The 26,774-nt window shown below is 42.0% G+C and overlaps 1 protein-coding gene across 3 annotated transcripts in view; it reads left to right on the top strand.

Annotated features, from left to right (window-relative positions):
* WDR7 (WD repeat domain 7) overlaps positions 1-25,619 on the top strand; it is a 109,740-nt gene extending 84,121 nt beyond the window's left edge. For all 3 annotated transcript variants that reach the window (XM_072358945.1, XM_072358943.1, XM_072358944.1), the window contains 3 exons: positions 3,232-3,331; positions 20,562-20,666; positions 22,895-25,619. In XM_072358945.1, coding sequence (XP_072215046.1) covers positions 3,232-3,331; positions 20,562-20,666; positions 22,895-23,098 — 409 coding nt within the window. In that variant the 3' untranslated portion in view covers positions 23,099-25,619. The remainder of the gene's footprint in view (positions 1-3,231; positions 3,332-20,561; positions 20,667-22,894) is intronic.
* The last annotated feature ends 1,155 nt before the right edge of the window (positions 25,620-26,774 follow it).

Here is a 26,774-nt window from a genome sequence, read left to right as displayed (position 1 = left end):
TTTTCGTAAGATTTTAGCAAGCTGTTGAGTGCCTGGAGGGAGTCCAAGTGGAAGCACTTTGACGTAATCCTATTATTAATTCTATTAATATCTGCTGCCCTTTCTGCTGACCTGCATTACATGCACACTTGTTGTGACTAAATTGTGTAGGTGCCCAAATACTTTCATTAGGTGTGCAAGCTTGTCTTTTTCATTGCCTCTCATAAGGCCTGTCCACAGTGTTTTATAATGACATATTTTGCTTGTTTGTCTCTTTGAAGGGGAGTTCATATTTTCATATAACAGTAAAACCATCAGCTGTGAACAGCAGTGTGCGGTGTTGAAGCACCAGATTCTTTCCTTTTTTTTTTGCATTTTCTTTTCTTACTGTTGTCCAATGGTAGCAGTCTACTGCTAGTTGCTGTGAGCATGACTCAGTCCTGATAGGCAGTGATGAGGTGAATCCATCACCATGCAGAGTATCTCACTGCATGTGACTTTGATGTGCATTTTCTTTTCCCATTAGCGATATTCTTTCTAATGGAGGATTGTGTTACCTTTTGGCACCCTCAGTACCAACCATTTCTTACAAAAATGGAAGTATTGAAGTGCAGTGTAATGTGCATGAGATATTCTGGATTTCTTTAAAATTCTGAGGGGGTAATATTGAAGGCAACAAAATTCTGTTCAAATTCAGCGTTATCCTGATTCAGCAACTGCACAAAGCTGAGTGGTCCCTGATGGACTGCGTTGGGTCAGGTCATGCATTTAGTACAGTTTGCTGACTTCAAGCCTTCTGTGTAACGGCATCATCTCACATGGGAGTATAGATTAAATTTACAACAACAACTATTTTAGATTGCTTTTTCCTAAGGAGCAGACTTGCAGAGAGAACATCAAGGATTAGGCAAAGTGAGGTTGTACAACATTTTATGAGTTGATTATTGGTGGAAACTTAGGAGAGCAGAACTGAAGGAATTCAAGGCCATTGGTGTGAGGTACTGCTGCATCTTTGTGAGTATGGAAGGAAACCTTCCCTTCTGCTTGTTGGTTTCTCAATTGATTTTTCATCACTTTTTCTTTGCTAACTAATGGTAAGTACTTTGGACAAAGATTTGGAGCATTTGAGATCTGACAGTGACTGCTTGGCTTTTCCCTCACCGGCCATCTGTCCTATTCCCAAAGATGGTTTTCATTTGGGAAGTGCAGGGAGAAAGGCGCGTGTGAGTTGCAGCTCACCCTTTGGTTTGGAGGCTGAGTTGGTACCAGCAATAGCAGCACTGTTTGTCTGGGTCCAGCAGTTAAATTAAGCTGTCTCTTGGCTGACTGAAGTTTCCTTGCTGAGCAGTAATGGAGCAGCACTCAGAGCGAGGTTTCCATTAAGATGCCGATGGTGGATATGGGTGCATCAGCTAGGCTTGCAAAAATGAATCTGTAGCATAGCCGAAATATATGCTGGCATATCATTCTCTATTCAGCTCTGCCATTTAGAGGTTTAAAAAGGGAGGCAAAGGATTAAAATACTTAAATCTGTGGATACTGCAACAACACTAAGCCAAAAGATAAAGAGAAAAGCTGAAGGGCTGACAACTGAATGTCAGCTGAAGGAGTAATGTTTTTTATAAAATTAAGCTCAGAAATGTCTGTTTCCTTGAAGCTTTTTCCTGCAAACAGTCTATTGTTATGTAGACTGATGGATTCTTCTCAAAGAGAAATACCGACTCAGCTCTCTGTCTAAATGGGCATTTAATGCAGTAAGAGGAGAAATGCTGTATGCTTACATATAACAGTATGAGATATTCTCTTTCTAAATCTGTTGGAGAAAGCAAGTGGACTGTGCCCATTTAGTGCTCTAATAGTAGTAATAGGGATATAAAACTTCTTATGTAGAAACTTTTTGCTGTATTCCGTTTCACTTGTGATGATAGGTGGTGTGCTTTTTCTGTAAGTTTAAATGTAAATCCTGAGTTTGCAGCCTGTGTAAAAGAGCCTTACAGATAACCTTACCCGGTCAACTGAGGCACCACTTCATGTTGGTGATTGCAGCTTGATATAAAATAGGGAAAAATGTGGAAGCTCTCTTACTGCAGCCCCAGGTATTATCAACCTTGGATAACCTGCCCAGTGCCTAATGCTGTGGGTAGGTAGGTACCCACATGCTGTGGACTCTGTGGAGGCCTGCATATCCACACTATTGGGCACTGGGCACAATCTGGAGCACCTGAGCTTATTTAGTCTTGCTTTTATTTATTTATTTATTTATTTATTTATTTATTTATTTATTTTATTCCAGCATGAAAACAAATGCTTTTCATTTCGTTTCCTTTCTTTTGTTTGTTTGTTTGTTAACGCCATGTTTCATGCTGTTTTTCTTCCTGACTGCTAACATGCACCATAGAAATGAGTGTATCAGCTGTGTAGGAGAGTAGTTGCTATGGCACTTTGGGAATCCTTAAGAACAAGGAGGTGGTTCATTGCAGGATTTCCTGTTCAAGCCATAAGGGTGGTCAGCAGTATATTTTGATAGAACAATTCCAGCGAGCTCTGGTAGAGTTTGCTATAATGAAATCTAACTGTAAAATAGGAATTTGAAAGGAAATGCAGTTGACAATTTTCACAGATCTACTTTTCCATTTAGAAGAGAAGACCAAGTCTGTCCCCAAGTAGTTCAGCCTGAAATGAAGTCTTTGACGCTCTTCCATTTCAACTAACAGAGTTCTTTGAATTCTGTAGTTGTTTGTGTTCAGATCAATGGCATACATTCCTGCAGAACTTTAAGGGCTACCTCATGCTTCTCAGCTCCTTCTCACCTGAACAGTGTTACAGGGTTGCAGCTAGTTCGGTGATTTGTCCTTTTTTTTTGCTTTTAAATCACTCAGGAGATTAGGATTGTCTTCTTCAACCACTGACATCCAGGTTATGGTGGTATTGAACTGTGAACAGCATGAACACGTGGATGTTCAGGGAGCTGGTGATTATTACATAGATTGTTCCCAAACTCAACAGAGTTGTTTAACAACATTGTAATAAAACCAAAAATGTATAAATCTGCTACATCTCTGCAGTGACCTCTCAAGCATCAGTTGGTTTTGTTTACTAAATGCCGACAATGAAAACAGGCAGCTGATGGGTTTTTAAATAAAATCTCTGTTCCGATGTTAACGTTAATTACCCAGTGGCATTGCAAATTAATTTTAACGTCATGCAGGCAGGTCAGTTCTCACCTGTTACTTGTTATAATGTTCAATTCAGGTTCTACATGGTCAGCTATTACGAGCGAAGTCACAGAATAGCAGTTGGAGCTCGCCATGGTTCAGTGGCCCTCTACGACATCCGGACTGGGAAATGTCAGGTAAATAAATCATTGTGACTTCCTCCCCATAAAGCGTGGAAGTTATTGAAAGGAAAGAGCAGCGAGCTCTACATCTGTTGACATGCTGGGCTGCTGGAACGTTATGGATAATGCTGGGGGGATCAATAGTTTAATGAAGGACTCAAGGTGTATAGGGCCCTACTGTCTTCATTCACTGGAACTGAATGGGTGCCACAGATGGGCTAATAATGAAAGCCTAAAGTTAGGCAATGGCCTTGCTCTGAAATAACTGAAAAACCTGATTTTAAAAAGTTAGACTTCGTAGCAGTATACTTATCTTCTGTAGAAGTCACAAAGGAAATCTGCTGGTTGTTTTCCCCTAGAACTCCTCTCTGTTTAATGGCATAGTGCTTCTGTTTGAAGTGCTTACACACTGCTGATATTAAATAAGTATTTTCTTGTCAGCGATGCAGAAGAGGAGATGCTTGAGGATAACCCTGAAAGGAGTGCCTGATTTGAATTTGCTTGGAATTAAAAATGTGTAAATAACAAAGTATTTACCTTTTCTGAAATGTTGAGTGCTCTTTACTATTCGTCATGCTGTGCGAGTAGCCATTACTCCACACTGAATGTCAATAGTAAAGCTGGAATAGAGCACCTGCTTTCTGAATCTGCTTTATCAGTTGGTTTTGTTTGTTAGATGATTTTTTGTTTGTCTCGGCTTGAGGATTTCTTTGGTCTAAAAATAACAGTTTTGTGTAAAAATGCTTTTTGTTTCTAAATGTGGACTTAGTCCTTTGGAAGTGTGTATTACAGACAAGGTAGAATGGATTTCTTCCCGGTAAATCTGCAGTGTCAATTCTGGTTCACTTTGTCTTCCTAAATTTTGTCTTTTATTTCAGAAATGTAGCAGCAGACGGTATGGTATGTTTTGGTATCTTCTGTTCAGACAGCTTTCTTATGGAAGCTGAGCTGGTCAAATTTATTTTATAAACAGCTATGTAATGGAGGCAGAGAGTATCGGTAGGCTGTTCTATTTTGTTTTACACTGTCATTTGAATCATGATTTATTAATTTAACTATAAAATTAGTCCACAAGAAACTGCTGTTTATTGATATATGAGATGTACTGAGCGTTTTTGCTGCCTTGCAGTCCGGTATCAGCACCTAGCCATCATTATGCTTTGCTGCACAGAGCTCTGTGAATTCCCTTTTTCGGATACACAAGCTGCATTACTTTTTTTTCCCAGCTATTCAGCAGCCAGCATGACAAAGCATCTGGTTGCCGGACGTCTCCTTCTGGCCATTAAGAGGCACTGACCATGTTTCCTTGCTATGGGCATCATTACGCTGAAAATTAAGAGCGTAAAGTCCAGATAAGCCTGTGAATTCTGTCATCTCAAACTAATGGCTAATTCTGCACCATTCTGCAGAGGGAAGAAAGAAAGAAAAAAGCAAAAGGGGGCACAACTATGTACTTCTATTCTCTCTGTCTTCAGAGCACAAGGAGATAGGTGACAAAGCCCATCTTTCCTTTTGGTGGAAGTGTGTAACTGGTGTTATCATCCTCGCGTTTAAACCTTTGTCTTATTCATACTTTATGTTCAGGACTGGTTCCAGGTGGTTTGTCAGTATATGGAGAAATTCAGAATCTTTTTTGTTGTCACGGTGTGAATTCCAGGTGATTGTGTAAAACAGTGTGCGCAGTCTGATTGCTGCAGCAGTTTTGCAAAAGACCGGAGGTGCTGACAGGGAGAAGTGTGCTCATAGCTGCATGCATGTCCAAGGCAAGAGCTTCCATGAAACCGTCCCTCTGACTTGATTTGCACTGGTTTGGCAGGCATACAAAAAAACATTCCTTTCTCTTCACTTTTTTCTTCAGTCCTTTTAAAATGGTGTGGTCACCACCATCTATCTATTCTGAAGGTGATTGTGCATAGCTGACGTTTGCAACCCTTTTATCCAAAGTGCTGTCTCTTCCATGTTAGCTGACGTCCTGTTGTGTTGGGTTCCTGGAACTAGCCCCAGATTTCTGCCAGTAAATTGCCTGAATAATTCACTGCCTTAATTTGACGTGTTGGTGAATGCGCACAATACTTGTTTTCTTACTTTCTTAGTAAGCTTCTAAGGAGAGCAAAGACAGGTAAGAAAGGAGCCCTTTGCAGATTTTATTATTATTCAAAAGATCAGAGAAATCTGCTGAGAGACAGATAGACGACTATTAGGAGGCAACGCCATCTATTGGATACAAATTCCTTATTCCAAATCCAGTCTTTTGAGTTATTTCTCCTAGTTAAAGATTTCAGGCTGCTTAGGAGACACAAAATAAATATAGGATTGTGTAGAAAAAGATGCTTCAGAAAGCTCAGGATTTATTTTATTTTTCTTAAAGTTCAAAATATTTTAATTGGTTTGCTCAAGCATCAATTAGAGCACAGAGCCGGGAAGTTTCTTTTAGCAAAAGTTTAAAGAAGGTATGAGAGGGTTTTTTTTTTGCTACCCTCATCATAATTGCACTCATCATAAACTGAGGTGGGAGCTGAGATGGGCACAAGGGAGAGCAGTGGGCCATGGGCGTTGCAGGGGCATCTCTTTGGGACAGCAGGCTGCAATGCCTGAGGAACAGAGGACTTCTGGACACCCTCTGCTCTGCTTGAAAGGGGATTCTGGAATACAGATGGGTTAAAAATCAGGGGCTGGAAGTCTTTCATGTATTCCCACACCAATATAATTATGGTTATTTAAGTCTTTATTCCAGCACTGACCTTTAGCTTAAATAACCATTTCCTTTCCTTGGCTGTTGCCCTGTGCTTTTACAACCTTTGTTCTGTATGGTAAAAAGAACAGAGGACTACAAAACTCCTTCACCAGAAGGCGTTCTCTGTTTTATTTCATCATCTTTATACTTATATATATTTTTTGTTTATTCCAATCTTCCTCCCCAAATCCTTCCTTACCTTTGGGAAATGCACCAAAGTGCAGAACTTTGAATGGCCTTTTATTGGAATATTTCCCAAAACGAAACTACATTTGCTTTACCACCAAAGCCAGACGAAAACACCACCACCACCTCCTGCAGGTCTGGGGGAAGCGACTGCTACAAGGAGCGTTTGGCAGCAATCAATCCCATCCATCATGTGCATATCAAACCACACAAACTCTGCTCGCTCAGCACAAGAGCAGGACCCTTCCTCCCTGCCCGGAGCAGTGCTGCAGGGCTGGCGCGGGTCCGTTCACCCCATGGTGCCAGAGCCCTCTGCATGATAGCAGGGCTGCGGCACGCACAGCTCCCCAGCTGCTGGGGGCTGCCCTGAATAATTCATGAAAATATAATCCAATAACTTACAGCTGTGCATACGGAAATAGTTAACGTGAGGAAAATAAGGCTTAAAAGGTTTTGGTTTTGTATCGGTCATGCTAAATATATATATATATATATAAATAATTGGAATATTTGTCCCTTTTCAATCTCAGTAGCAAGGTCTGTGATCTGAGCAGTGTGGCTTTTTGGTTTTGCAGAGATTGTCACTTCACCATTTATAGAAAATTTCATAGCAGTTGCCAACAGCAGAACAAACCCATCCTAAGTAAGTGCACAGTTAAATGTGGGTATGTTATTTTTACACGATAGGTGAAATAGGACAGGAATTTTATCATCCCCTGGCAGGAGAAAGAGAGGGTGGGGGTTGGGGGGGCTTTTTAGGCTGGAATAACTGAAAACGGAAGCATTTCATGTGCTTTTTTCCTTCCAGCATATTTTTGTTTTCAAGAAATTGCATCTAATGATTAATAGAATGATGGATGTCAAGAATCACCTTTTTTAACAAATAATAAATCAACATTCACATATGATAGGTTTTGTTTTGTTTTGTTTTGTTTTTCCGGAGAAATTTACGATATTAGTATCACTTATTTAACAAGGTGTCAATTATTAATACTGCCAGGAAAATGCTGCCTCAGAGCCAGTTCTCTGCCTTTTCAGTGTTTTGCACTTGGTTTGCATCACTGCAACAGCACCGATGCGTCTATTAATGCGTGATTTCCACTTAATAATTTAAAAGACTGATCATTAATTACCATACTCCAAATATTAAACTGCTCTGTGTTAAACTCTTTCTTTCAGATACATCTCTTATTCATTTCGAGGGGTCTGGATCTGAGGTTATTTTTAAGGATGAAATTGGAATTAAAATTACAACCAGGTTGCATTGTATCGTGAGCTTTCCAGATACATATTTTTTGGTATCTAATTTCTTCTGTAGCTTAATCCCGAGGCTGGGCTCTCTCCCCTCCTCTCCTGCTTATTCAATATTTTCCAAGCATTGCTCTGTTTCGAGTGCGTGGCGTTACAGCGGTACAAGTTTGCATCCATTTGTTTTTAGGGTGCCCTCCGCAGCGTGCTGCGGGGAGCGGCGCCGGGCAGTGTCCTTCCCATGGCTGTATTGATTTGCCCTTCAGCTGTTTGCAGTGCATAGAGAACCCAGGGCCTTGTTGTTGATTATCTACACAATGTCTCGGTGAACATTATTGACCCATTGCCGCTTACTGCCTATGGCTCTTGATTTTTCACACCGTCTCCATGACACTCATAATAAAGCATACTATCTTATTGCTACCCAGCTCTGGAAGCCAACTGCTCTACCCATAGAACAACAGCTGCCTTTCTGGAGAGCGTTTTATTTTATGTGGGGCAAAGATTTGCTGCAATTTTCAGGCTCTGTGTCGTTTCGGTGGGGATCTGCATTTGGTAGTTGAGCTCCATCCTGCAAGATGCTTGCTCGCTTGCAGAAAAAAAACCATCCTGTTTGATCTTGCATTCTTTCCTTGCAGATTTGAGAGACACTTTATGTGAGTCTGCATCAAAACTGCATTAGAATCATCAAAACATTCCACGGGGGTTTGAAAAAAATAAATACCGCTAGGAAAAGATGATATTAAAACGTCAAGATCACTTTTAAAATGCTCAGATATTGAATTCCAAACCGATTGTGGCAAATATCAAACAAAAGAGCTGTTTTTGCTTTAGCTAGTAGGTGAGCAGCTTTTTTCAGATTCATTGAGTTGTTCTTTATTATAAAATAACTTGCTTGACGTTATGGAGGTAAACACCCTGTAGTAGTGACATCTGTTACAATAGCACTATTTTAATTTAGATTATTACTAACTACCACTGGGGCAATGGGAAGGCTTTCTTTGCTTTTTTTCATAAGAGTACTTACCAACAGGGGAAATTTACCGTATTTAACTGCCCTAGGAATTCTGTTCTGAAGCTTAAATTAGAGTTATTTAAAATATTAGCTAACCCTTGACTTACGTTTGGAAATAAAGTTATGCTGTTTTTACTGATGAATCTGTCCAGCATTTTCTATCACTGGAGAAGTGGTGGCTTTGTGACAAGAATATTTTAAGCCCTTCAAAGCCACGTTTTCCTGAGGCAGATGGTGGGATGTAAGGGATCTGGAGGAGGACCGGCGTTGTTCTCAGTCAATGAGCAGCCTTCTGGGGAATGCACCTGCAGTGCTGGGGGAGGACCCGGCTTCTTTGTAAGAGCAGATATTTTATCTCTTTTTAATAGTGCCTAGTACCACATCCATCAGTGTGGCATCAGCAGTCTCTAGAGCTGCATTTAGTACTTTACCGTGTATTCATCACCAGAGACATCTCTCTCAGGAAAGCCAAACCGGAGATGGTGGGAGCTGACTGACGGGTGGATGGGGGTGGTGGGAGTGGAGGCCTGGAAGAGGCCCTGCAGCCTCCAGTGTGGGGCAGAACACTCCAATCCAGCGCTGCGAGGCAGCGTCTGCTTTCAGAAGATCATCAGTCTTGGTCTTAAATTTTCAGTGGTGGAAAACCTACTAGAGTCGTCATAATTTCTTTCAGCAGCTAACTACTAAGGCTGAGCAGTTGTGAGTTCCTAGGCTACATCACTGAGGGCTCTTCACTTTGGCTGAGAGTCCCGGTGTTCATTTTATTCATGAGGTTTCTTGTTTGGAAAGGGAGTTTGTTTCTGTTGCAATCTATTCTTTTGTCTGAAGAGAAAACTCAGCTTTAAGTGAGGTTCTGGAAGTGTGCAGCAGTAACATATGGTGTGTATTATCTTGCCTTTGCATCCTATTTTTTTTTCCAGAAAGAGGACATTAATTGTCATTTTAGTCCTCCAGCATCTTCGTTCGTCTGTTCATTTCAAGATCTCAGTTTCAGAGGTGAGAGATCTCAGACAAGAGACAGAGATGTTAAAAGGAACAAAATGAGGCAGTAGGAAATGGGTGTAGGAAGTGGACTGCAGGTTTGGGGGCTCAACTGTAACATGCTGAATTGCAGCGCAGGTATTTGGTTTTGTATTGGTTTTCATGGCCTGGTAAGTGTGAGAAATTAATGCCCCAGAGGTGAAAGAGCAATTGTTTGTTCTGCTGATGCCAGGTGGCTGTTTTCCAGGATGAGCTGTGATGAAAAAAAGGACAAATGCCTGATGTGTGACCAAGGATGCCAGGCCTTCCCACTGATGAACAGCTCAAGGATCTCCCTGAGCAGAAGGTCATAGGGATGGGCTTATCCCATAGGTCATGTTGTGGTGGCCTGGGGACCTGGGACCCATCTTTCAGAGATACCACTGAATGCTGAAGTGTTGCTGAAGTGCTCAACCCAAATGAGGTTCTATCCCAGAAAATGTGAAATCTGCATCCTTCTTAAAATTCACATTCTGCTTGTTTGTGTAACTGCTGGTGAATCTCCTCTAATTTCTGTTTCTAGAGAAACTGGTTGATAGATTAAAAAGAAAAACGTATGGCTGAAATCAACTCTAGGTTTTTCCTCTTTAGGTTGCATATTGATCATGCTGTGCTCAAAACTGAAAACCCCAAACACATACTGCATGTAACCTTATTCCACACCCTTAATTCTATTTTGAACAGAAATTATCTTAAGAAAAGGGCCGAATAACATTAAGAAGAAAAAAGTTGCTAAGTAATTAGGGTAATGCATGTGTGGGTTCTTAAAAAACTCTTTTCCCCTTTTTTCTATGTGTTCTCATCCAACCTTTATTCTGGATAACAGGAAGCTACCTACACTGAAATAGGCACATATTTGCTGAAAGTGACTCTGTTGTTTCTGCCATTTATTCGTTGTTATGCAGAGATGGTCCTTTGTAGGCAGACCTTTTATTTGTGCAGCTTTAAGACCCAGTGTGTCTCTTGGTTGCTGGAGCACAAGGGTGTGTTTATAACAACCCATGAAACAGGTTGGCTGTAGCTCTTTGTCTGCTGACTTGCTTAGTAACAAAGAGGTGCTTGATGGTGTGAAGCCGCTCTCCACTTAACACGAGCTATTTCAGGTTTTTGAGCAGTCAAAGCTTTTGAGTGTATGCAGAGCTCCCTTTAACTGAGTCATAGTTATCAGGTATTGCAAAGGTTAAGCTTTATCAGCTGCACAAAAAAAGGTTGAGGTTTCATCAAAAACTTCCATCCGCACAACCTGTCGACCACAATTTGATGATGATTATTGATTATTTCACAGCCTTTCACTCACTCTGGCACTGCGGCCAGCCTTGATATACAGATAGGGCTTCAGTCCAGCTAAAATAAGACTCCATCTTGATAATGGACTGAGATGAGATACTGTTATTTGATAAAGATAATTGATGTTTCACAGTGAATTGGAAAACAGTTCTGAGTGTACCAGTTCAGTGGCTCCTCCATCTGCAAATGTGGCCATTGTTTACAAAACACAGTAGAAGACAGCAGTTAAACCACTCGGTGACACTGCTGGTGCACAAAACACACCATTTTAGGATGCTTGGCAATTTCTAACCAAAAATAAAACCCTCATAACGGAGAAGCACTGTTTGTTATTGCGTGGTCAGGATGGAGTTTCTGGAATGTATATGTAGCATTGCGCTGGTGAGACACCTTGAAAATCTCATTTCTGCTGCTTGAATGTCATTTGTTTCAGGTGAGCTAATATTCCATAACCATTCTTATTTTTTATTTGTGACAATGGAATTAAGCAAAATGCAATGTGAGGAAGCTGAAATTGTCAAGAGGAAACAAGGCATAGTGTATGTATAGATTTCATCATTTCCAAAAGCTTTAGCTTATTAGCTTAAAACAGTGCATGCTTTTGGTCTCCCATGGATGCCTTTGTTGACTGCACGTTCTCAGCCTCTGGATTTGAACTGATTAAGGTATCACTCCTTGCGAGTTCCGGTCACTATGTTCTCTTAGCCCTATTACAACCTTTGTAACCTCTAATTAAGCAATAGAAGATGGCAGGGAGCGGGGTTATCATGAGATAATGACACCCCAAGTGTGTTGTGTGGCACAAGGTTCATCTGTGTGTTCATAATCCTCTGGGGGAGTGATTATCTAATGATAAACGTCGCACATTGCAGCTCATTGATGCCGCCGCAGTGTGCTCCTGCCGCTGTCGTCCTGACTGAGTTACTCTTCCCATTCCAAACATCATTTTTTTTTTCCATTGATTTTACAAACTGACAATTTTGAGGCTTTCTTAAGTGACTTACATACTGCGCAAAGTCATGACCCTGGAGTCGTACCTTTCTCTTTTTTTTTGTCTGTTTGTTAAGAATATGAAGGGGGGAAAAGAAAAAAGCATGGTAATTTTTGCTGGACTAAGAACACATGAGCTGGTTGGGTGCAATTAAGAGCAAAGTTATCATCACCAGGTGCTTGAAATTCACCTCCTCCTTTCTTTAGAGGTGCATTAATACAGAAAAAGAATGATACTCTGCAACTTTGTTTTTTTTAATTGAATACCGAGTCAGTGTTACCAGACTGTAGAGATATATTTCAAGTAACTAGATTTTAAGATACATGATTATTATTGACTTTGGAATAATGGAAACATATTAATGTCTGAAAGATGTTTGATAATATTTTGCTTGTCAGACTCTCTAGCACTATTTTGTAGCCAGATCAGACTTGGAGTAATTATTCATTAATAATTGCACTAATTCCTAAGAACTCACCTGGTTTCTGCTGCATGCAGAGCTATTGGGCAAATTTTCTGCTATCTGTCCATCAGGGTGCCTGCTTAGTGGCCTGATTCTGCACAGAGCCTTCTCTTGCACTGGACCAGGAAGAATACTTACAGAACTAGGATCCAACTTCAGGCCAATAATAATCATTCATGCTTTTCATGAGGTCATTATGACATTATTTATTTAGTAAGTTTGCTTGGAGACTTGTTTAGGTCTGTGGGAAATGCAGGCTGATATTGCTGTCAGAAGAATCGAGATGACGATAGTTCCAGCCAGCATCAACCCACTGCTGAGAGCATTTCACCAGGGCTCTTTGTGTTTTGGGGGGTCAAAAGCAGGTGTGGTGGTCAAGGGAAAGAATGACTCCCTTGATCTTCAGGCCATGCTGCCTACAGTAGCGTGGTTTGCTAGGAGTGCACTCTGTCTATTCCTTGATGTGAAGGACACTGAAGAGGACAGCCTGTAGGACAGACCATGCAGTCCTTCACCTGGCAGCAACCTGAACATCCTGGCAAGCTTTTAGCAGCCTAGCTCTGCACCCATGCAGGCTTTGTGTCCTTAGCTCGAGTCTGATAGTATGGGTGGCACGTGCCTGCTGCTTACTGATTTTACTCATTCATTTATTGAGTGTTCCAACTGTTTTTATAGAGAAATTAAATTTGAAATGGAAAAGCGAAGACGGGAGTGAGGTTGGAATTTGTTATTTATGGAAGACTGTACTTCTGATTCCTCATCCGTGTTGTGTCCAAAGTGGCAAAGGCTTTTCATTGGGAGCCCTTCTTTCTGCGCAGAAGCAGGGAGGGACCTCAGCTCCAGCCTGTCCATTGCTGTAGTGGTGGCTGTTGTATTTCAACGTGTGGCTTCTGAAAACTTGGCCTCCTGTAAGGAAGCCTGCTGAAGGCAGTGCTATTGCTTGTTGATAGCTCAGACCTTCTAAGCGCTGATCAGCGCTATTGGTCTGGGTGCTGTGTTTGGCTCTCTGCAAAATTAAAATCAGGGCTTTGATACTCAAAGCAGGATTTGAATTGTGCCTTATTATATTTCTGTGCCTAGAAGCATTTTCGAATTTCTTATCCAGGGCAGAAAATAGTTTAATATTATATTTGGAAGGAGTAGTTGCTGATATGTAATGGCTTGCTTTAGTTAAGTTTGAGAAACAGAAGACGATGTACTCCAGTGTGGAATTTTGTAGGTAGTAAAGACAGCCATTCTGTAATCTGAATGTGTTGGTGCATTTATTGACATGCTATGCTGACAAGTTCAGATGAGCCAGGAAAACTTGTTAGTAGGGGCACGCCTTCTCAAATTGCAGATAAAGGATAATTACTGAATATAGCCTTTTAATTTGTAGGCAGGAGCCCTTTTCTTGTGGCAGGAAGGAGAGGGTTGCACTGTGCTGTCCAGCAGACAAGGTAGAATGTGTGCAAACACAGAGAGGGCAGCATGCTGCTGCTCCAGAAACCCATGGTATGTACTGCCTTTGGTACAGACAGCCATATTAATGTGCAAGGAGGCAGGGAATGCTTTCTGTCTGGTTTAGTTTATCATCTGACTTACATAAGCAGTAGCAAAGTTCACAAGGCAAAATCCATAGTAATGTAATACGAGGTAGTAATAAGTGCATTGCTGGCAAGCGGGGCAGAAATTTAGGGGATGTGGTTTAGCTATGCCAGGACTTAAACATGCTCAAATTGTCCTCGGTACAGCCTGTGTTTCAAATGCAAGCCTTGCTGTAGCTTTGCTTCCATTCCTTGCAGAAGGAAGGCGACATGCTGCTGACACATGTTCCCCATGGGCTGCAGTAGCTTTACCCTGAGCTGATCTTTATAAAGCTGCCTAACGATACAGTTGAGGGATTCTGTGCATTTTCATTGTAACAGGAAGAGGTCTTAGCCTATCAGCTGCAAATCCCAGCTGTGGGAGGGATGTGGTAACAAAATAACCATCGTTTTCAAGTTTCTCAAATGTCTTTCAAAAGCAGTGTTTAATTATGCCCTGGTGGTTATGATGGTGGCAGTTTAGCAGCGTGTTTAGTGGGAACGGACCATTCTGATTCTCTTCTGCATAGGGAGGTGTGAATTTGCAGCACACCAAGGTGTGCATTTGCAGCACACCAGCTCCTCTGCATTAACACCACATGGACACTGTTGATCTCCTTCAAGTCTGCCTCTGTTCGCTGTAGATAAACCTACTTTTTGCATATGATTCTATTCATTAAGTTACAAATAACCAATGCAAACTGCCAGTCTTCCTGTAGAATATACTGTAATGAGTGCCGTAACTCTGCTCTAAGTTTCTGGCTTGAACGGGCAAAATAATGAGGTCTGTGGATTCACAGAGCTTACTTTTTAGATCAGCGGTAGTAGTTTTGTTCAGTGTCACTTCTGTCCCTTTCTGGACTCGTTTCTAGTATGATGTGAAGATTGTTTTAAAGGAACCTGCATGTTCTCATGGGCATATGGAGTTTACAAGAACAGGAACATCTTGTTGGGAGGGGAAAGGCAGGGACAGGTGTCAAGTGAAGGCTGTAAGTCCAAGAGCAGAAATCGGGAAGGGCCTTGAATAATCAAAGTTAGTAAAAATTAAATAAGAAATTGATTCAGCTACAGCTTTCTGCTTAACTCTTGTGCCTCAGCCGTTGGCATCGAGATGAGGAGCCGACGGTGCAATCAATTCCACTAAGGATATATTTTTTTTTTTCCATTTTGAGATACAGTTCAGTATACAAAAGTCAAATAGACTGGAAAAAGATATTAAACTTACTGACCATCTCTGAGGCCAGCCACCCCCCACTGAGTTAAGAGATTTATTACAGCACTGGGTTTGTAGCGTCTGTAGAAGCAGAGACGGAAGAAAAGTGGGCATTAAGATTTTATACTGAGGGCCATAAAGGAAGCTGAGTTTCCACATATCTGAACTTATACCTAATTTAGCTGTTGCTTCCTATTCAGACATTATTTCCTGCACAAAAAGTAGTCTCAAGTCATCTTTTTCCCTCTTTAAAAGAAACTTGTCTCTAGGGAACCACCCAGGTGGGAAGCAGAAGAAGGTTTTTTTTTGTTTGTTTGTTTGTTTTTAATATTTCATTGAATCTAGAGCAGCTGAGTGGAAAAATGTGGACCTGGTTAATGGGGGAAATAAATAAATAAGTAAATAAAAATCTCTTGTATTTTTCCAGATGCAGTGACATTGCATTACTAATTGCAAACCGTCATACCCAGGCTACTTAGAAGTGCTCTGTGTCCCTGCCACTGTGTGCTCCAATGGTAAACCATCACAGAGGTCAGAAACGGAGGTGGAGGTGAATCATCCTCTTGGTTAGCGAGTGTTATGGACCTGCCAGTAAGCTGGCACAGGCAGAAGGAACACTGTGCTTACATATAGTGTTCCAGTCCCTTGTTAACTTATTTTAGGGCACTGTTCCATTCACGGTCAAATTAGAACTCTTAATAGCTCTTTCTTTCAATAGGGACTAACTTTTTATTGAAAATGATGGGTTTTGAAGATCTGTGTCTGTCGGAGAATGCAGCCTCTCACTGCTGTCTGCGGTGCTGTGAGCCACGTAGAGTTTTGATGTCTTTACCGGGGTTTCTTATGTTTACAAAAGAGTCTCATCTGGGAACACGATAGTTTTATTGCAGTGCACTGATAAGGTTGTATCAAACTCGCGTGTTTGCTAGGAAAATAGTGTCTTCTCCTGAAGTCTGTTTTAATAACACTTTTACATTAGATGTTTCATTTCTTGCTTTTTAGAAAACTAAGAGCGGTGTTATAACTGCCTGCTCAGAGCTCACCTTCCTGCCTGGTGGACAAGTTTCTCCCACCGCAGCAGCTTGGAGCCCTTCCCTAATGCCCTCGGATAATCCCCAAAAGAACTGGGTCTGCTGGTGATCCATCTGATGGGCACACTCAAACCCTCACCTCCATCCTCTCTGTGCCCTCCCAGAATGTGACCTACTGATCGCTCTTAGACCACACTGCTGTTATTTATTGTGTTTTAATTGTGTCTTTCTAACAATTTAGACAGCTGTTCCCATTAAGGGTATGATTTGCATTTTGAGAGCTGGTTAGATGAAGTCCGCATAATAAATGGTAAATCCATTCCATGTTGTGATTTTTTGGAAGGCGTTCAGTGTCTTTTCTCCCTGTAAAGTGCTCTCTGGCGCTGGAATATCAGCCCAAACTTCCTCGCATCCATTCAGCATCACTCTTGAGGGATTTGTGGTTCAAGATCTGAAACTTCACCGCACTTTGCAGCAACGCATCTGCAAACCATGAGGCCTGGCATTCGTCCAGCACCAGCTCTATTCCTGATGCCTGTCCATATTTTGTAATTTTTTACACAGGCTGTTTGTTAAGATAACCCCCTAAAGTAGGGATTTGAAATAGTTACATTTGGGTTTTGTCTCACGAAGTAGAAATAACCTGGAGAAAATACTTCCTTCTTCCATTTTCATGGTATCCTGACCGTACTCAGAATTCTTATTTAAGATTGTTTTCCTGTCAGTTGCAGGGTGTAGCCCAGCCTACAAGCTGTTGGAATGTCTTTTAAAAGCATAACTATCATGGAGATAGGAATTTCAGTAGCAAAACTGAGTTGTCTGACACATGGGTATGTCCTGAGATGATACTGCATCATCTGTTTGAATTATGCTGGCATTAGTTTTGCTGCTGAAAAGCACGCTGCTTATGTTACGGACTGTCTGGTTTATAGGCGTGGTGAAATGAATGGCCATCTTGGCTTTGATGATGCCACACGAAGCCCTCAAACTGATGAGAACGTCCCTAAAGTCAGAGCTTCAATCTGATGTTTGAGGACATCATGAGTCGGATGGGAGAGCCATATGCATGGTTTCCTTGCAGCCTTTGCTTCAGGGGTGCGGAGCGGTTCTGGACTGTCTGCAGGGCCCCACGGAACTGCTGAGGTCTGTGTCTGTGCATTTTGGAGACATTTTTAAAACACCCCTTAACACTTGGATGGGTGCAGCTGTCGTCTAATTTCTTCTGGATTAAGTTTGGTCAAGAAAGAAGCTGCCTCATTTTCTGGTTGTCATTTGCCCAGGAAGTAAAAGCAAATTGTAATGAGGGAATCACAGCAGGAGAACCTCCTAACAAATGAGAGCACATATTGACTGAAAGCCAGCATGCCATTCCAGTGATAAATGTATTTTTATACACTGCTGCTCAAGGTCACTTTCTGCTCTCATTGTGCACTGCCTGTCACATCATGCAAGTCACATTTTAATACTGAGTAATAGTAATGGTTGATGCAAAATTATATTACTGTGAGATTAAAAATTAAGTTATATATTTTATCAAGTTAAAAATTTTAATATATGTGCTTTGACTTTATCTTGATATTATTGAGAATCCATTTGAAGGACAGAAAGAAAATTAATTTAAAGATGTAAATATACTTTTTCTCAGTGTAGTCCTGAAAGTTTTACTGCAATTGTTAGTACTCCTTGAAGGAGCACTGAAATTCAGTTATTAAAAGCACTGAAGCTATTTTAAGTAAATGCTGTTTTAGATATTTCCGCTGAATTGCTCAGAGATTTGGCTTTGTTTTGTTTGTTTGTTTTTAATTCTAAGCGTTCATAGAAACCTTTGAAGAGGCATCTTGAAAGAGTTCACTTCTGGTGTGAAAAGTGAGGATGTTTTCAACATCTTATTGGGTGGAACTGTCTAGTTTGGCAAACCGAGGTCTTAGCAAATATCCTATGTGTGCTCACACATCCCATGGTCCCGGAAGGCCTCACATGGCTGCTCTTCAAAGGACAGTGCAACAGATGGATAGAAAGGTTCTACCAGACACATTGCACAAACTGAGATTAGACCAAAGCCGAGTGTTCAGGAAATCGGGTGTTTGATGGACTGCGTGCAACGTGGCCCTTCTGTGTTTGTATTGTGATTATGTGTTGTAAAATAGAAAGGAAAGAGAGGGGATCATTGTAAGGTGGCAAAGAAGGGCAGTAAGTGGGGCAAGGTAGACTAGGGCTCCGGTGGGTAGAGGCTGAGGGCTGGTGTGGGTTGCACTGGGATGGGTGGCTGGGAGCAGGAGGTTCCCTTCTTCAGATACAAAAATTAGTTGAGTTCTGAGATGCTGTTTGAGAATGATATGAAACTGAAGAAGTTCTGGTTAGTCAGAACGCATCACAGAGTTATGGAATCATTAAGGTTGGAGAAGACTTCTAGGATCCCTAAGACCAGCCCCAGCCCATCCCCACCGTGCTCACTGACCACTTGTTAGTGATAAGCTGGGACAAACCTGATGCTTTCTGCTTTTCACGTGGCACCTGCTGGAAGTGTGGTACTTATGGGGGTGCATCAGGCATGCCGCATCCTCAGTGAGTGATTGTTTTTGTTTCATTTTAGTTAAGGTACCCCTAGGGACTGGGGAGATAAATATCTAATAATAAATGTGGTAAAATATTGCTATGTCTCTATAGCAGTATATATGTTACTTTATCAATTTAAAGTATGCATTCCAGTATTTATTAAAATAAAATTGCCGCAGTGATACAGTGCTTATTTTTTATGTCACCTCCAACAGAATAATGCAGTTCAGTGTAGGGTTTGCCAAATATTGGACTCAGAATTAGGTTGTCATAGCCTCAGTATATCATGTGTACAGGACAGCGGCGGTGACAGGTGCAGAAGTCAAATAGTCTCCCAGGAGCATGCTCCCATTAAAAAACAATTGCTTGGGCAGAGGGAAGCTCCAAGCAGCTGCACTTTGTCCCACCCTGTCTGCCGTGCAAGATTCAGGCTATTGCCAAACCAATGCTGCACAGATTTCATTCAAATAGGAAATAATTTTTATTATGCACCGTTACACTTCAGACCAGGACAGAGATGCAAAGAGGCATCTGCGTTGCCATGCGTTCCTGCTGAAGTGCAGCCATCGCAGCCATTAATGCAGCGCTCAGCATGGTGCCAGCCAGAGCGGTCTGAGCTCCATGGGTGCAAGCAGAATATTTTGGATGAGTTGCAATAATTTCGTTTTGTTCTGCTTATTCACTTTGCCTAGGAAGCACAAGATGTGCATTGCAAAGTACACATTTAGGCGGTGCACTAAAAAATAAATCTTGGCTTGAAAGGATTAGCATCAATTAGAGAAGCACTTGCTTTAAATAACAAAGCACATTAATTCCCTTAAGGATTGTACTTATTGGAACACATTTTCAGTAGTTAAGAAAAGCAACAAGTGTGCAAGTACTATTGATTTTCCACCTTTGTATTACCAAAACATTTTTTATTGACAAGTATTACTTGCTTGTTAAGTGCTGCAGAGTTTGATGGGTCCAAACATTGGATCATCTAATTAATTCCCCTTTCAAATCTTCATCCTAAGCTGTAGTGATTACCTTGAAGGCGTAGGTTTGGGGTTCTGTTTGACTTGACTCAACTTACATGATGCACAATAAATATATTAATGGATTGTTAATGTAAGCCTTACTTCAGGTGCAGCGTGCCACCTCAGTGGGTTTGCATCTCTTACTGTCCTGGGGCTGGCTGCAGGAGCACTTTTGTTTTCATGTGCTTTTATTTTCACAGCCTAGTTTTGGTCGATGAATGTTACAAAGTCTTTTCTCACACATTGCAAGCCCTGCCAATTTAAAATTGGCACAGAGCCTCTCAATGCAGAGAGAGCAGCTACTGTGTATTCTTCAAAGAAATACTTTGTGAGCTTGTTACTAATGTCTTCGTTATGGTAATCCAATACAAAATGGTATTTTAAGTAAACTGCCCTCCTCTTTCCCGCAGGAACCAAACTCTGAAGTTCCCTTAGCTCTGCAGAGGTGTTTGCCAATAAACCTTAGATAGATTTTGTGTGCTTTCCCAATTTTTGTCATACTTTTGATTCAAGACCTAAGATGCGATGCTGAAATAGGAGGAAGAGGCTTCTCCACGTAGTACTGTGCTGTTTTCTGACTGTAGCAGTTTGATTAAACTCTTCCAGAAACTTTTTCTAGAAGTCCAGTTGCTGTTGCATTAGTGTTTGCTTACAAATCTATTGAGCATTGCTATGGTGCTGAGTAAAGAATGCTCTGTTACTGTTCTTAGAACCTGTTCTAAGGTTCTAAATTCTTAGAACCATAAAATCGTTAAGGTTGGAAAAGGCCATTGAAATCATAGTAGAGTTGAAAGTCACCCTTAAGTGCCGTCTGGTTCAACAATGAACAGGGCCATCTGTGGCTAGGTCAGAGCCTCATCCAGCCTAGTCACCACCGTGCCCACTAAACCACGTCCCTAAATGTTCTCTCTTGACAGACAATCCACGGGCACAAGGGGCCGATCACGGCAGTGGCCTTTGCTCCTGACGGCCGGTACCTTGCCACCTACTCCAACTCAGACAGCCACCTCTCCTTCTGGCAGGTAAGTGCTTTGCTGCTAGCCTGTGTCCTCTGGAGGATCAGTGCTGTCTTCCCGCCTTTGATTTTGTTGTGCATCATATTTTTTTCTGTTTCTGTAAAGTACGGAACTTTTACTGTTTATACTTAGGCATGCCTTGCAGTTATCTCCCGGTGAGGAGTGAGGGCTTGTTTGCATACAAATCCGTACGTAAATTCAGAGCAGTCAGACAACGGTTTGTCCTACTTGCAGAGTGTCTGAAATGGGAGAAACTGAGGATCAGGTCAACATTTTGTGGAGTTCCTGGGGGGTTATTTTTTCAGCATAGGAACAGTCTTTGTGATCATGTCCGTAGAAATACTGTTCTGTCAATTGTGGGTAGGTGTACTTGTAGCTTGGTGAGACAGATAAGCACAGAAGAGGCCTTCATTGCTGCTTACTTTCCCTCACCAGGAATCTTTTCTTCCTTTAAATGAGTCTAGACTTAAAACCAACCCAATTAAGCAATTTGTGCAGGCTATCAAAATAATCTAGTTTTGCAGTAATCAGGCTATATAATAGAACTCACCATACCTATAATTATTAGTTTTTAACATGTTCCCCTAGTCTAGTTTTCTAATGCCATTCGCTATTTTTACAGGTGCCATAATAATTATTAAATTATTATCCATCACAACACTGCGTGCTTTCTGCAACAGTAAATGGGAACAGCAAGAATCTTCATCCATCAGTTACACTTACTCGATTTAAGTACTCAGGGAAAGTCTGGAAAGCAATCAGAGCAGGTCTTGTAAAACTGGCAGGAAGAAAAAATTCAGGCACGTGTTTTAAATTGTGAGCTGCCACATTCTTCCAGGTGTATAAATGTTCACGTTGAAGTGGCTTTTACATAAAGAGTTAAATATACCTACACATTTAGTTTTAAAATGTGACCTCGTGCACTAGTGATTTTTTTTTTCCCTTCTGTATTCCATTTGGCACTATTATTAATGCAGGAAAATCAGTAACATTAGTCATCTTAAAAGGGTTATTACTCAAGATGATTTAAATTGTGAAAATGTCAGTGGTGCATGCATGCTCCCTGCTAGAGATGCCATGATTTACACTCTCTGACACCATTCTGCTGCTGAGAAGAGCCAGGAAAAAGTAATGGCTTGTACTTTGTCCTGATCAGAATTCAGAGCGTGGGATCAGCAGCAGCACTGCCATGTCCCAGGATCTGCCAGGGCTCCACGTGGCACACTCAGGGATATGGAGCAGCTCCTAAGGAGCGCCGTGAGCAGCGGGTTTTCCAAGTAAAGGAGTGCTTGTAAGGCGTAGGGTTAGGCAGCTTGTTTTCAAACCACGGAGCTAGGCAGCATGTATCAGCAGTAACTGCCCTGCTTTCTGGAGAGTGGAACTCAGCACGTGTCTCCTGAGTGCTTTGTTTATCAAGCAGAAAATAGTAAAACTTGCTTTTTTTCTGATTGCAGCTATTACGACGATTCTTCTTAATTTTGCATGATTTCACTTTTGGTGTCTTAATTATTTTGACAAAAATATTCCAGCGTAGATATAATCTTAATAACTTTTCACGTTTCTCTTTAAATTTGAATAGAAACCTTTAATTATAAAGACCTACAAGTGAAATGTGAGATTTTTTCAAAGTAGTAAATAAACTGTATAATTTTCCTATCTGATTTGTTGATTTAAATCTCACAGTTCAACTTGAGAAAGGCAGGAGAATAGTTAAATAAAAAAGATACGGGGCAAGCAGTGAGCTCTGGGCAGCCTGGCCTGGTGGTTGGCGACCCTGCACATAGCAGGGGGGTTGGAACCAGATGGTCATTGCGGTCTTTTCAACCCAGGCCATTCTATGAGTCTGCGATTCTAAGAAATGGTTCTTGATTGCCGCATGTAACCGAGTTCTGTGCGTAGGAGGGAAGCTTCAAGTTTTTGACTGTAATTTACATTCCATTTAGTCATGCACTAGTTTCCTTCTCTCGTGTTGGAAGGATAAGCAGGTGCATAGATGTGGATTCATTGCTCACAATACAGTGCCTGCTGGTAGCACCACCAAGAGCAGCGCTGTGCACCTCCTGGCTTTATTCAGCCTTTCCTTTTGCAAAGCTGTGTGCTGTGCATTAATGCCACAGGGACCAGCACGATGCTCAGACCCTGGGCAATGACAGCACCACTTTGGTCTGGTGGGATGTGACTTGGGTCTGATCTGGGTGGGCTGGGTGACCCCTCACTAACAGCTGTCTCTGCAGATGAACACATCACTGCTGGGCAGCATCGGCATGCTCAACTCAGCACCCCAGCTGCGCTGCATCAAGACCTACCAGGTGCCACCCGTCCAGCCCGCTTCCCCCGGCTCGCACAACGCCCTGCGCCTGGCCCGCCTCATCTGGACCTCCAACCGCAACGTCATCCTCATGGCCCATGACGGCAAGGAGCACCGCTTCGTGGTCTAGGGGAAGCTGCCTGTGCTGAAACGCGTTTCTGTCAGAGCTCTGTGTAACTCTCCCTTCTTTGTTGCTGTCCTCTGGTCACAGGGCAGGACCAGCCAGGCCACAGCTCTGCCTGCTTTTCCAGGTCACAACTCTGCCCAGTTTTCCAGGCCGTAGTTCTGCCTGATTTGCCAGGTTATGGCTCTGCCTGGTTTGCCAGGCCGCACTTCTGCCTGCTTTTCCAGGTCATGGCTGTGCCTGGTGTGCCAGGCCGCAGCTCTGCCTGGTGTGCCAGGTCTGAGCTCTGCCTGGTTTTCCAGGCCACAGTTCTGCCCGCTTGGCCAGGCCATGGCACCAGGGGGTTCTCTTTGCAGCAGGGTTGGGGAAGCTGTGGTTCTGGGAGGCCCAGCCCAACCCTGACTGTGTGCCATGGCCTGGCCGGTGACTGCAGGCCTCATGCTGGTGGCCTGGTTCCATGTGCTCACAGAGCCTCTGTGGTTTACCAAAGGCCCTGTTTACATGTATTCCTTCTAGTGACCACTGAATGATCACTAGGTGGTGTGTCTTAGAGGGTTCTTAATAAGGGCCTAATTAATTGGGGATAATTAGTAGCTGAGTGTGCAGGAGTTGAACGGCCTCTGTTCTGAGTGGAAGGGGCACATTCCTCAGAAATAGACAGTTTCTGAGGAGTTGAAGTGCTGCTGTGCTCAGCTTTTGCTTGCTGTAGTCTGGAATAAAGGATAACAATTCACATGTAAATAAAGAAAATATCTCTAAGATTGACTAGCAAACTTGAACAGAGGAGTATTTATATATAAGGTGTTGTTTTGTTTTTGTTTTTTTTTTGCTACCAATGAAGGTATTTATTTTGAGGAAAATGAAAAGCTTTTTTTTCCTAAGGCTGCTCCCGTTTGTGCTGGATCCTACATGGAGGCTGGTCTGTGCTCTGGTGGCTGCAGGGCCACGTTCCTTCACCGCAGGAATGGGGGGTCACAGCAAGCCCTGGGAGGCAGCACAAATGGTGTCAGCGATTAACAATTCTGGCAAGAAAAACTATGAAAAATAATAAGTTATTTGAACAGATTTACTGAAACCATTTCTTCGGTAGGAATATTCCTGTGTGATGTTAGCTGTGACTGTGTTTCCTTCTTACATATCTAATTCTGTGAAATATTTAATCGTGTGAAAGTATGCTGATTTATGCTCACAATAAAGCAGAAACAAATCTATGAAGTACTATTTTATTTGAAAATATTGATGTATATGTTTGTATAGCTTTCTCTTTGCCATTTTTTGTCTGAAAAACTCGCAGAAATAAGGAGGCTGTCTTTACATGATGAAGTAAAAATGGTACTTATAAAATCCTCCTTTCCCCCAAAAAAGGAACAAATTAATTTATAAAACAGTGTAGAAACATAAAAAGCATTGATTTTTTTTTTTACTTTTTTTTTTTTTTTTTTTTTTTTAAGTTGGTCTGCGTAGTACATTGTACGTGAAGATGAGATTTTCAGCCCAGGAAGATACATATCTGTTTGCTGTTTAAAAATTAAAGAAATAACAATTAAAAAAAAAAAAAAAAAGCAAGAAATTAAGACCATTAGGAATGTTTAACGTAAACTGCCATAAAATTTATTCCTTTCATTTGGCAGGAATGTAGTGTATAGTAGTAAAGAACACCGTCATAGAATACCAGGGTCTTTTTAATAAGCGGACTAACACAACATGCATGTGCATTGTGTTCATAAAGATGCATACGTAACACTGAAGGTTACAGAGAGGAAGAAGAGCTAACAGAGACCTTCCATCTGCAGTCTGAAGCACTGCAGCATTAGGTTTAGATGCACGAGGAGAGGCGGGGTGCACTGTAAGCATTCCCCTGTAGGCGTTCTGGGATCCCATCAGTTACATTAGGGTAGGTTCCAAGATGTGTGTGTGTGTTTACTTTCAGAAACAAAACGCAACCCCCACGGGAATGGCGGACCATAGCCCTCCAATGATTTCCTTTTGTGGTATAGTGAGCAAACATCTTGAATTATATATGCGTTAAAATGTTTGATTTAAGCTAGAAGTGTAATGGGTTTTCTTAAATGCAGAAGAGAGGTTGTTCCTTTCCTCCCAGTGCTGCAGGTCAGCTCCAGCCCCGCTGGGGTCCAGGATCCATCAGTGGGGCTGGACACAGCCCCCACTGTGGTGACTTTGTTTGCCCCGGTCCTCAACTTCACAGCCTCGGTCTCTCAGCACTGCAGTAAAATTTGTATTGTCATTCCAGTGTAAGCTTTTAGTGCTTTATTGATTTGTTAGTACTGTATTTGGACTTGTCCTTGTAAATGTGGAGACGTATGTGGCTTCATTGGCAGTTTACAAGCAAAAGATGACATGATGAGACACCTGTATGAAAGTGTTGTAATGATGGAAGTCACCATGTGTGGTAAATGATTGAAGTGTCTGCCTCTCAAGCAACTTCTGGAGTCCACTCCTAGTCTGCTGTATGAATACTGCATACCCTGGTGTAAATATGCTTGTGAAATAAATCTGAACTGTATCGAAGAGCTTTGTTGTTGTGGCATCAGCCAGGTGGCATGCAAATAATTCCCTGCCTCTGATTTAAGAATCACGAGTTTTTTCACCAACTTTTCTTCTTTTATTTTATTTTTTTTTCCATCTGAAAGTCAGCCTAAGGGATGTCCTGTTTGTCATGCCGGGGGGACCTGCAGCCTCAGTGCAAATGGAGGAAGGTGTTGGAATGAAGTTCTTGTGACTCTCCAGCAGTGTGGCTAAAGCAGGCACAGGAACCGCAGTCTTCACCAGCGCCAGTATTTGCAAGGTGATGCTTTTCTTGTCATCCAGTCCAGATTCCTACAAAGAGGGTAACTGATGCGAATAGCTACATTTCAGGGTCCTGAGAATATCTAAGGTGCGTTTGCAATGCAGATTGTTTTTTAAATTGCAATTGCTTCTTCTGCCTGCTGAAGAACCTTCAGCAGCTTGGGGCTGGTGGAGGAGTGCTGCAGTGTGCTGGGGCAGCGGGGATGGGTCCGCCTGGGCTCAGATGCTACCAAATAAACCTTCAAACAAAGGAAATAGAAAGAAGAAGGGGGGGGCGGGGGGGGGGAAAGCATCAACACAAAGGAATTGGGTGAATCCTCGGTTTTCACAGTGCACGGACATGTTAAAGTATTGGTGGCCCCAGGGTTTCCTTTTAGGTGAATGGCACACGGCAGCAGTGCCGACACGGACCCGGTGTGGGGCTGCAGTGCTGGCGGGGGGCAGAACCGGGCAGCTCTGCCTGAACTTTCACCTTTCCCCTCTCCGCTGACAGCGGGGCTGAGTGGTGAAAAATCAATACCTGGGAGCCAGGAGGGAAATATTTCCAACCTCTAACTAGAGAATGTATTTTGACAAGGCCAAGATAATCCAGGCTACACAGGAGAAAGAGAAAAGAAGACTCATTTTTAAAGCTTGACACTTCAAGGTGTTTTTGTGCAATGCTTTAGAGAGCATCGATACGTACAAATACCAAAGGTCAAAAAGAAAAGCCAGAAGAGTTTCAAAAAATTAGATGTGCTGGGTTTTGCTGTTTACTTTGCGAAACATAAACTGCGTGATTTGCGCATAGGAATGCTCAAATGTAGGCAACTCGGAGAGCTCGGAGATACAGCCTCCTCATTTAATAGAAATGAAAATATGCCAGAGCCTATAT

This window comes from Excalfactoria chinensis, chromosome Z (genome assembly GCF_039878825.1).
Source record: "Excalfactoria chinensis isolate bCotChi1 chromosome Z, bCotChi1.hap2, whole genome shotgun sequence".
NCBI lineage: Eukaryota > Metazoa > Chordata > Aves > Galliformes > Phasianidae > Excalfactoria > Excalfactoria chinensis.
The sequence above is the reverse complement of the archived record's forward strand: the minus strand, read 5'-3'. Positions and strand labels throughout refer to the sequence as shown.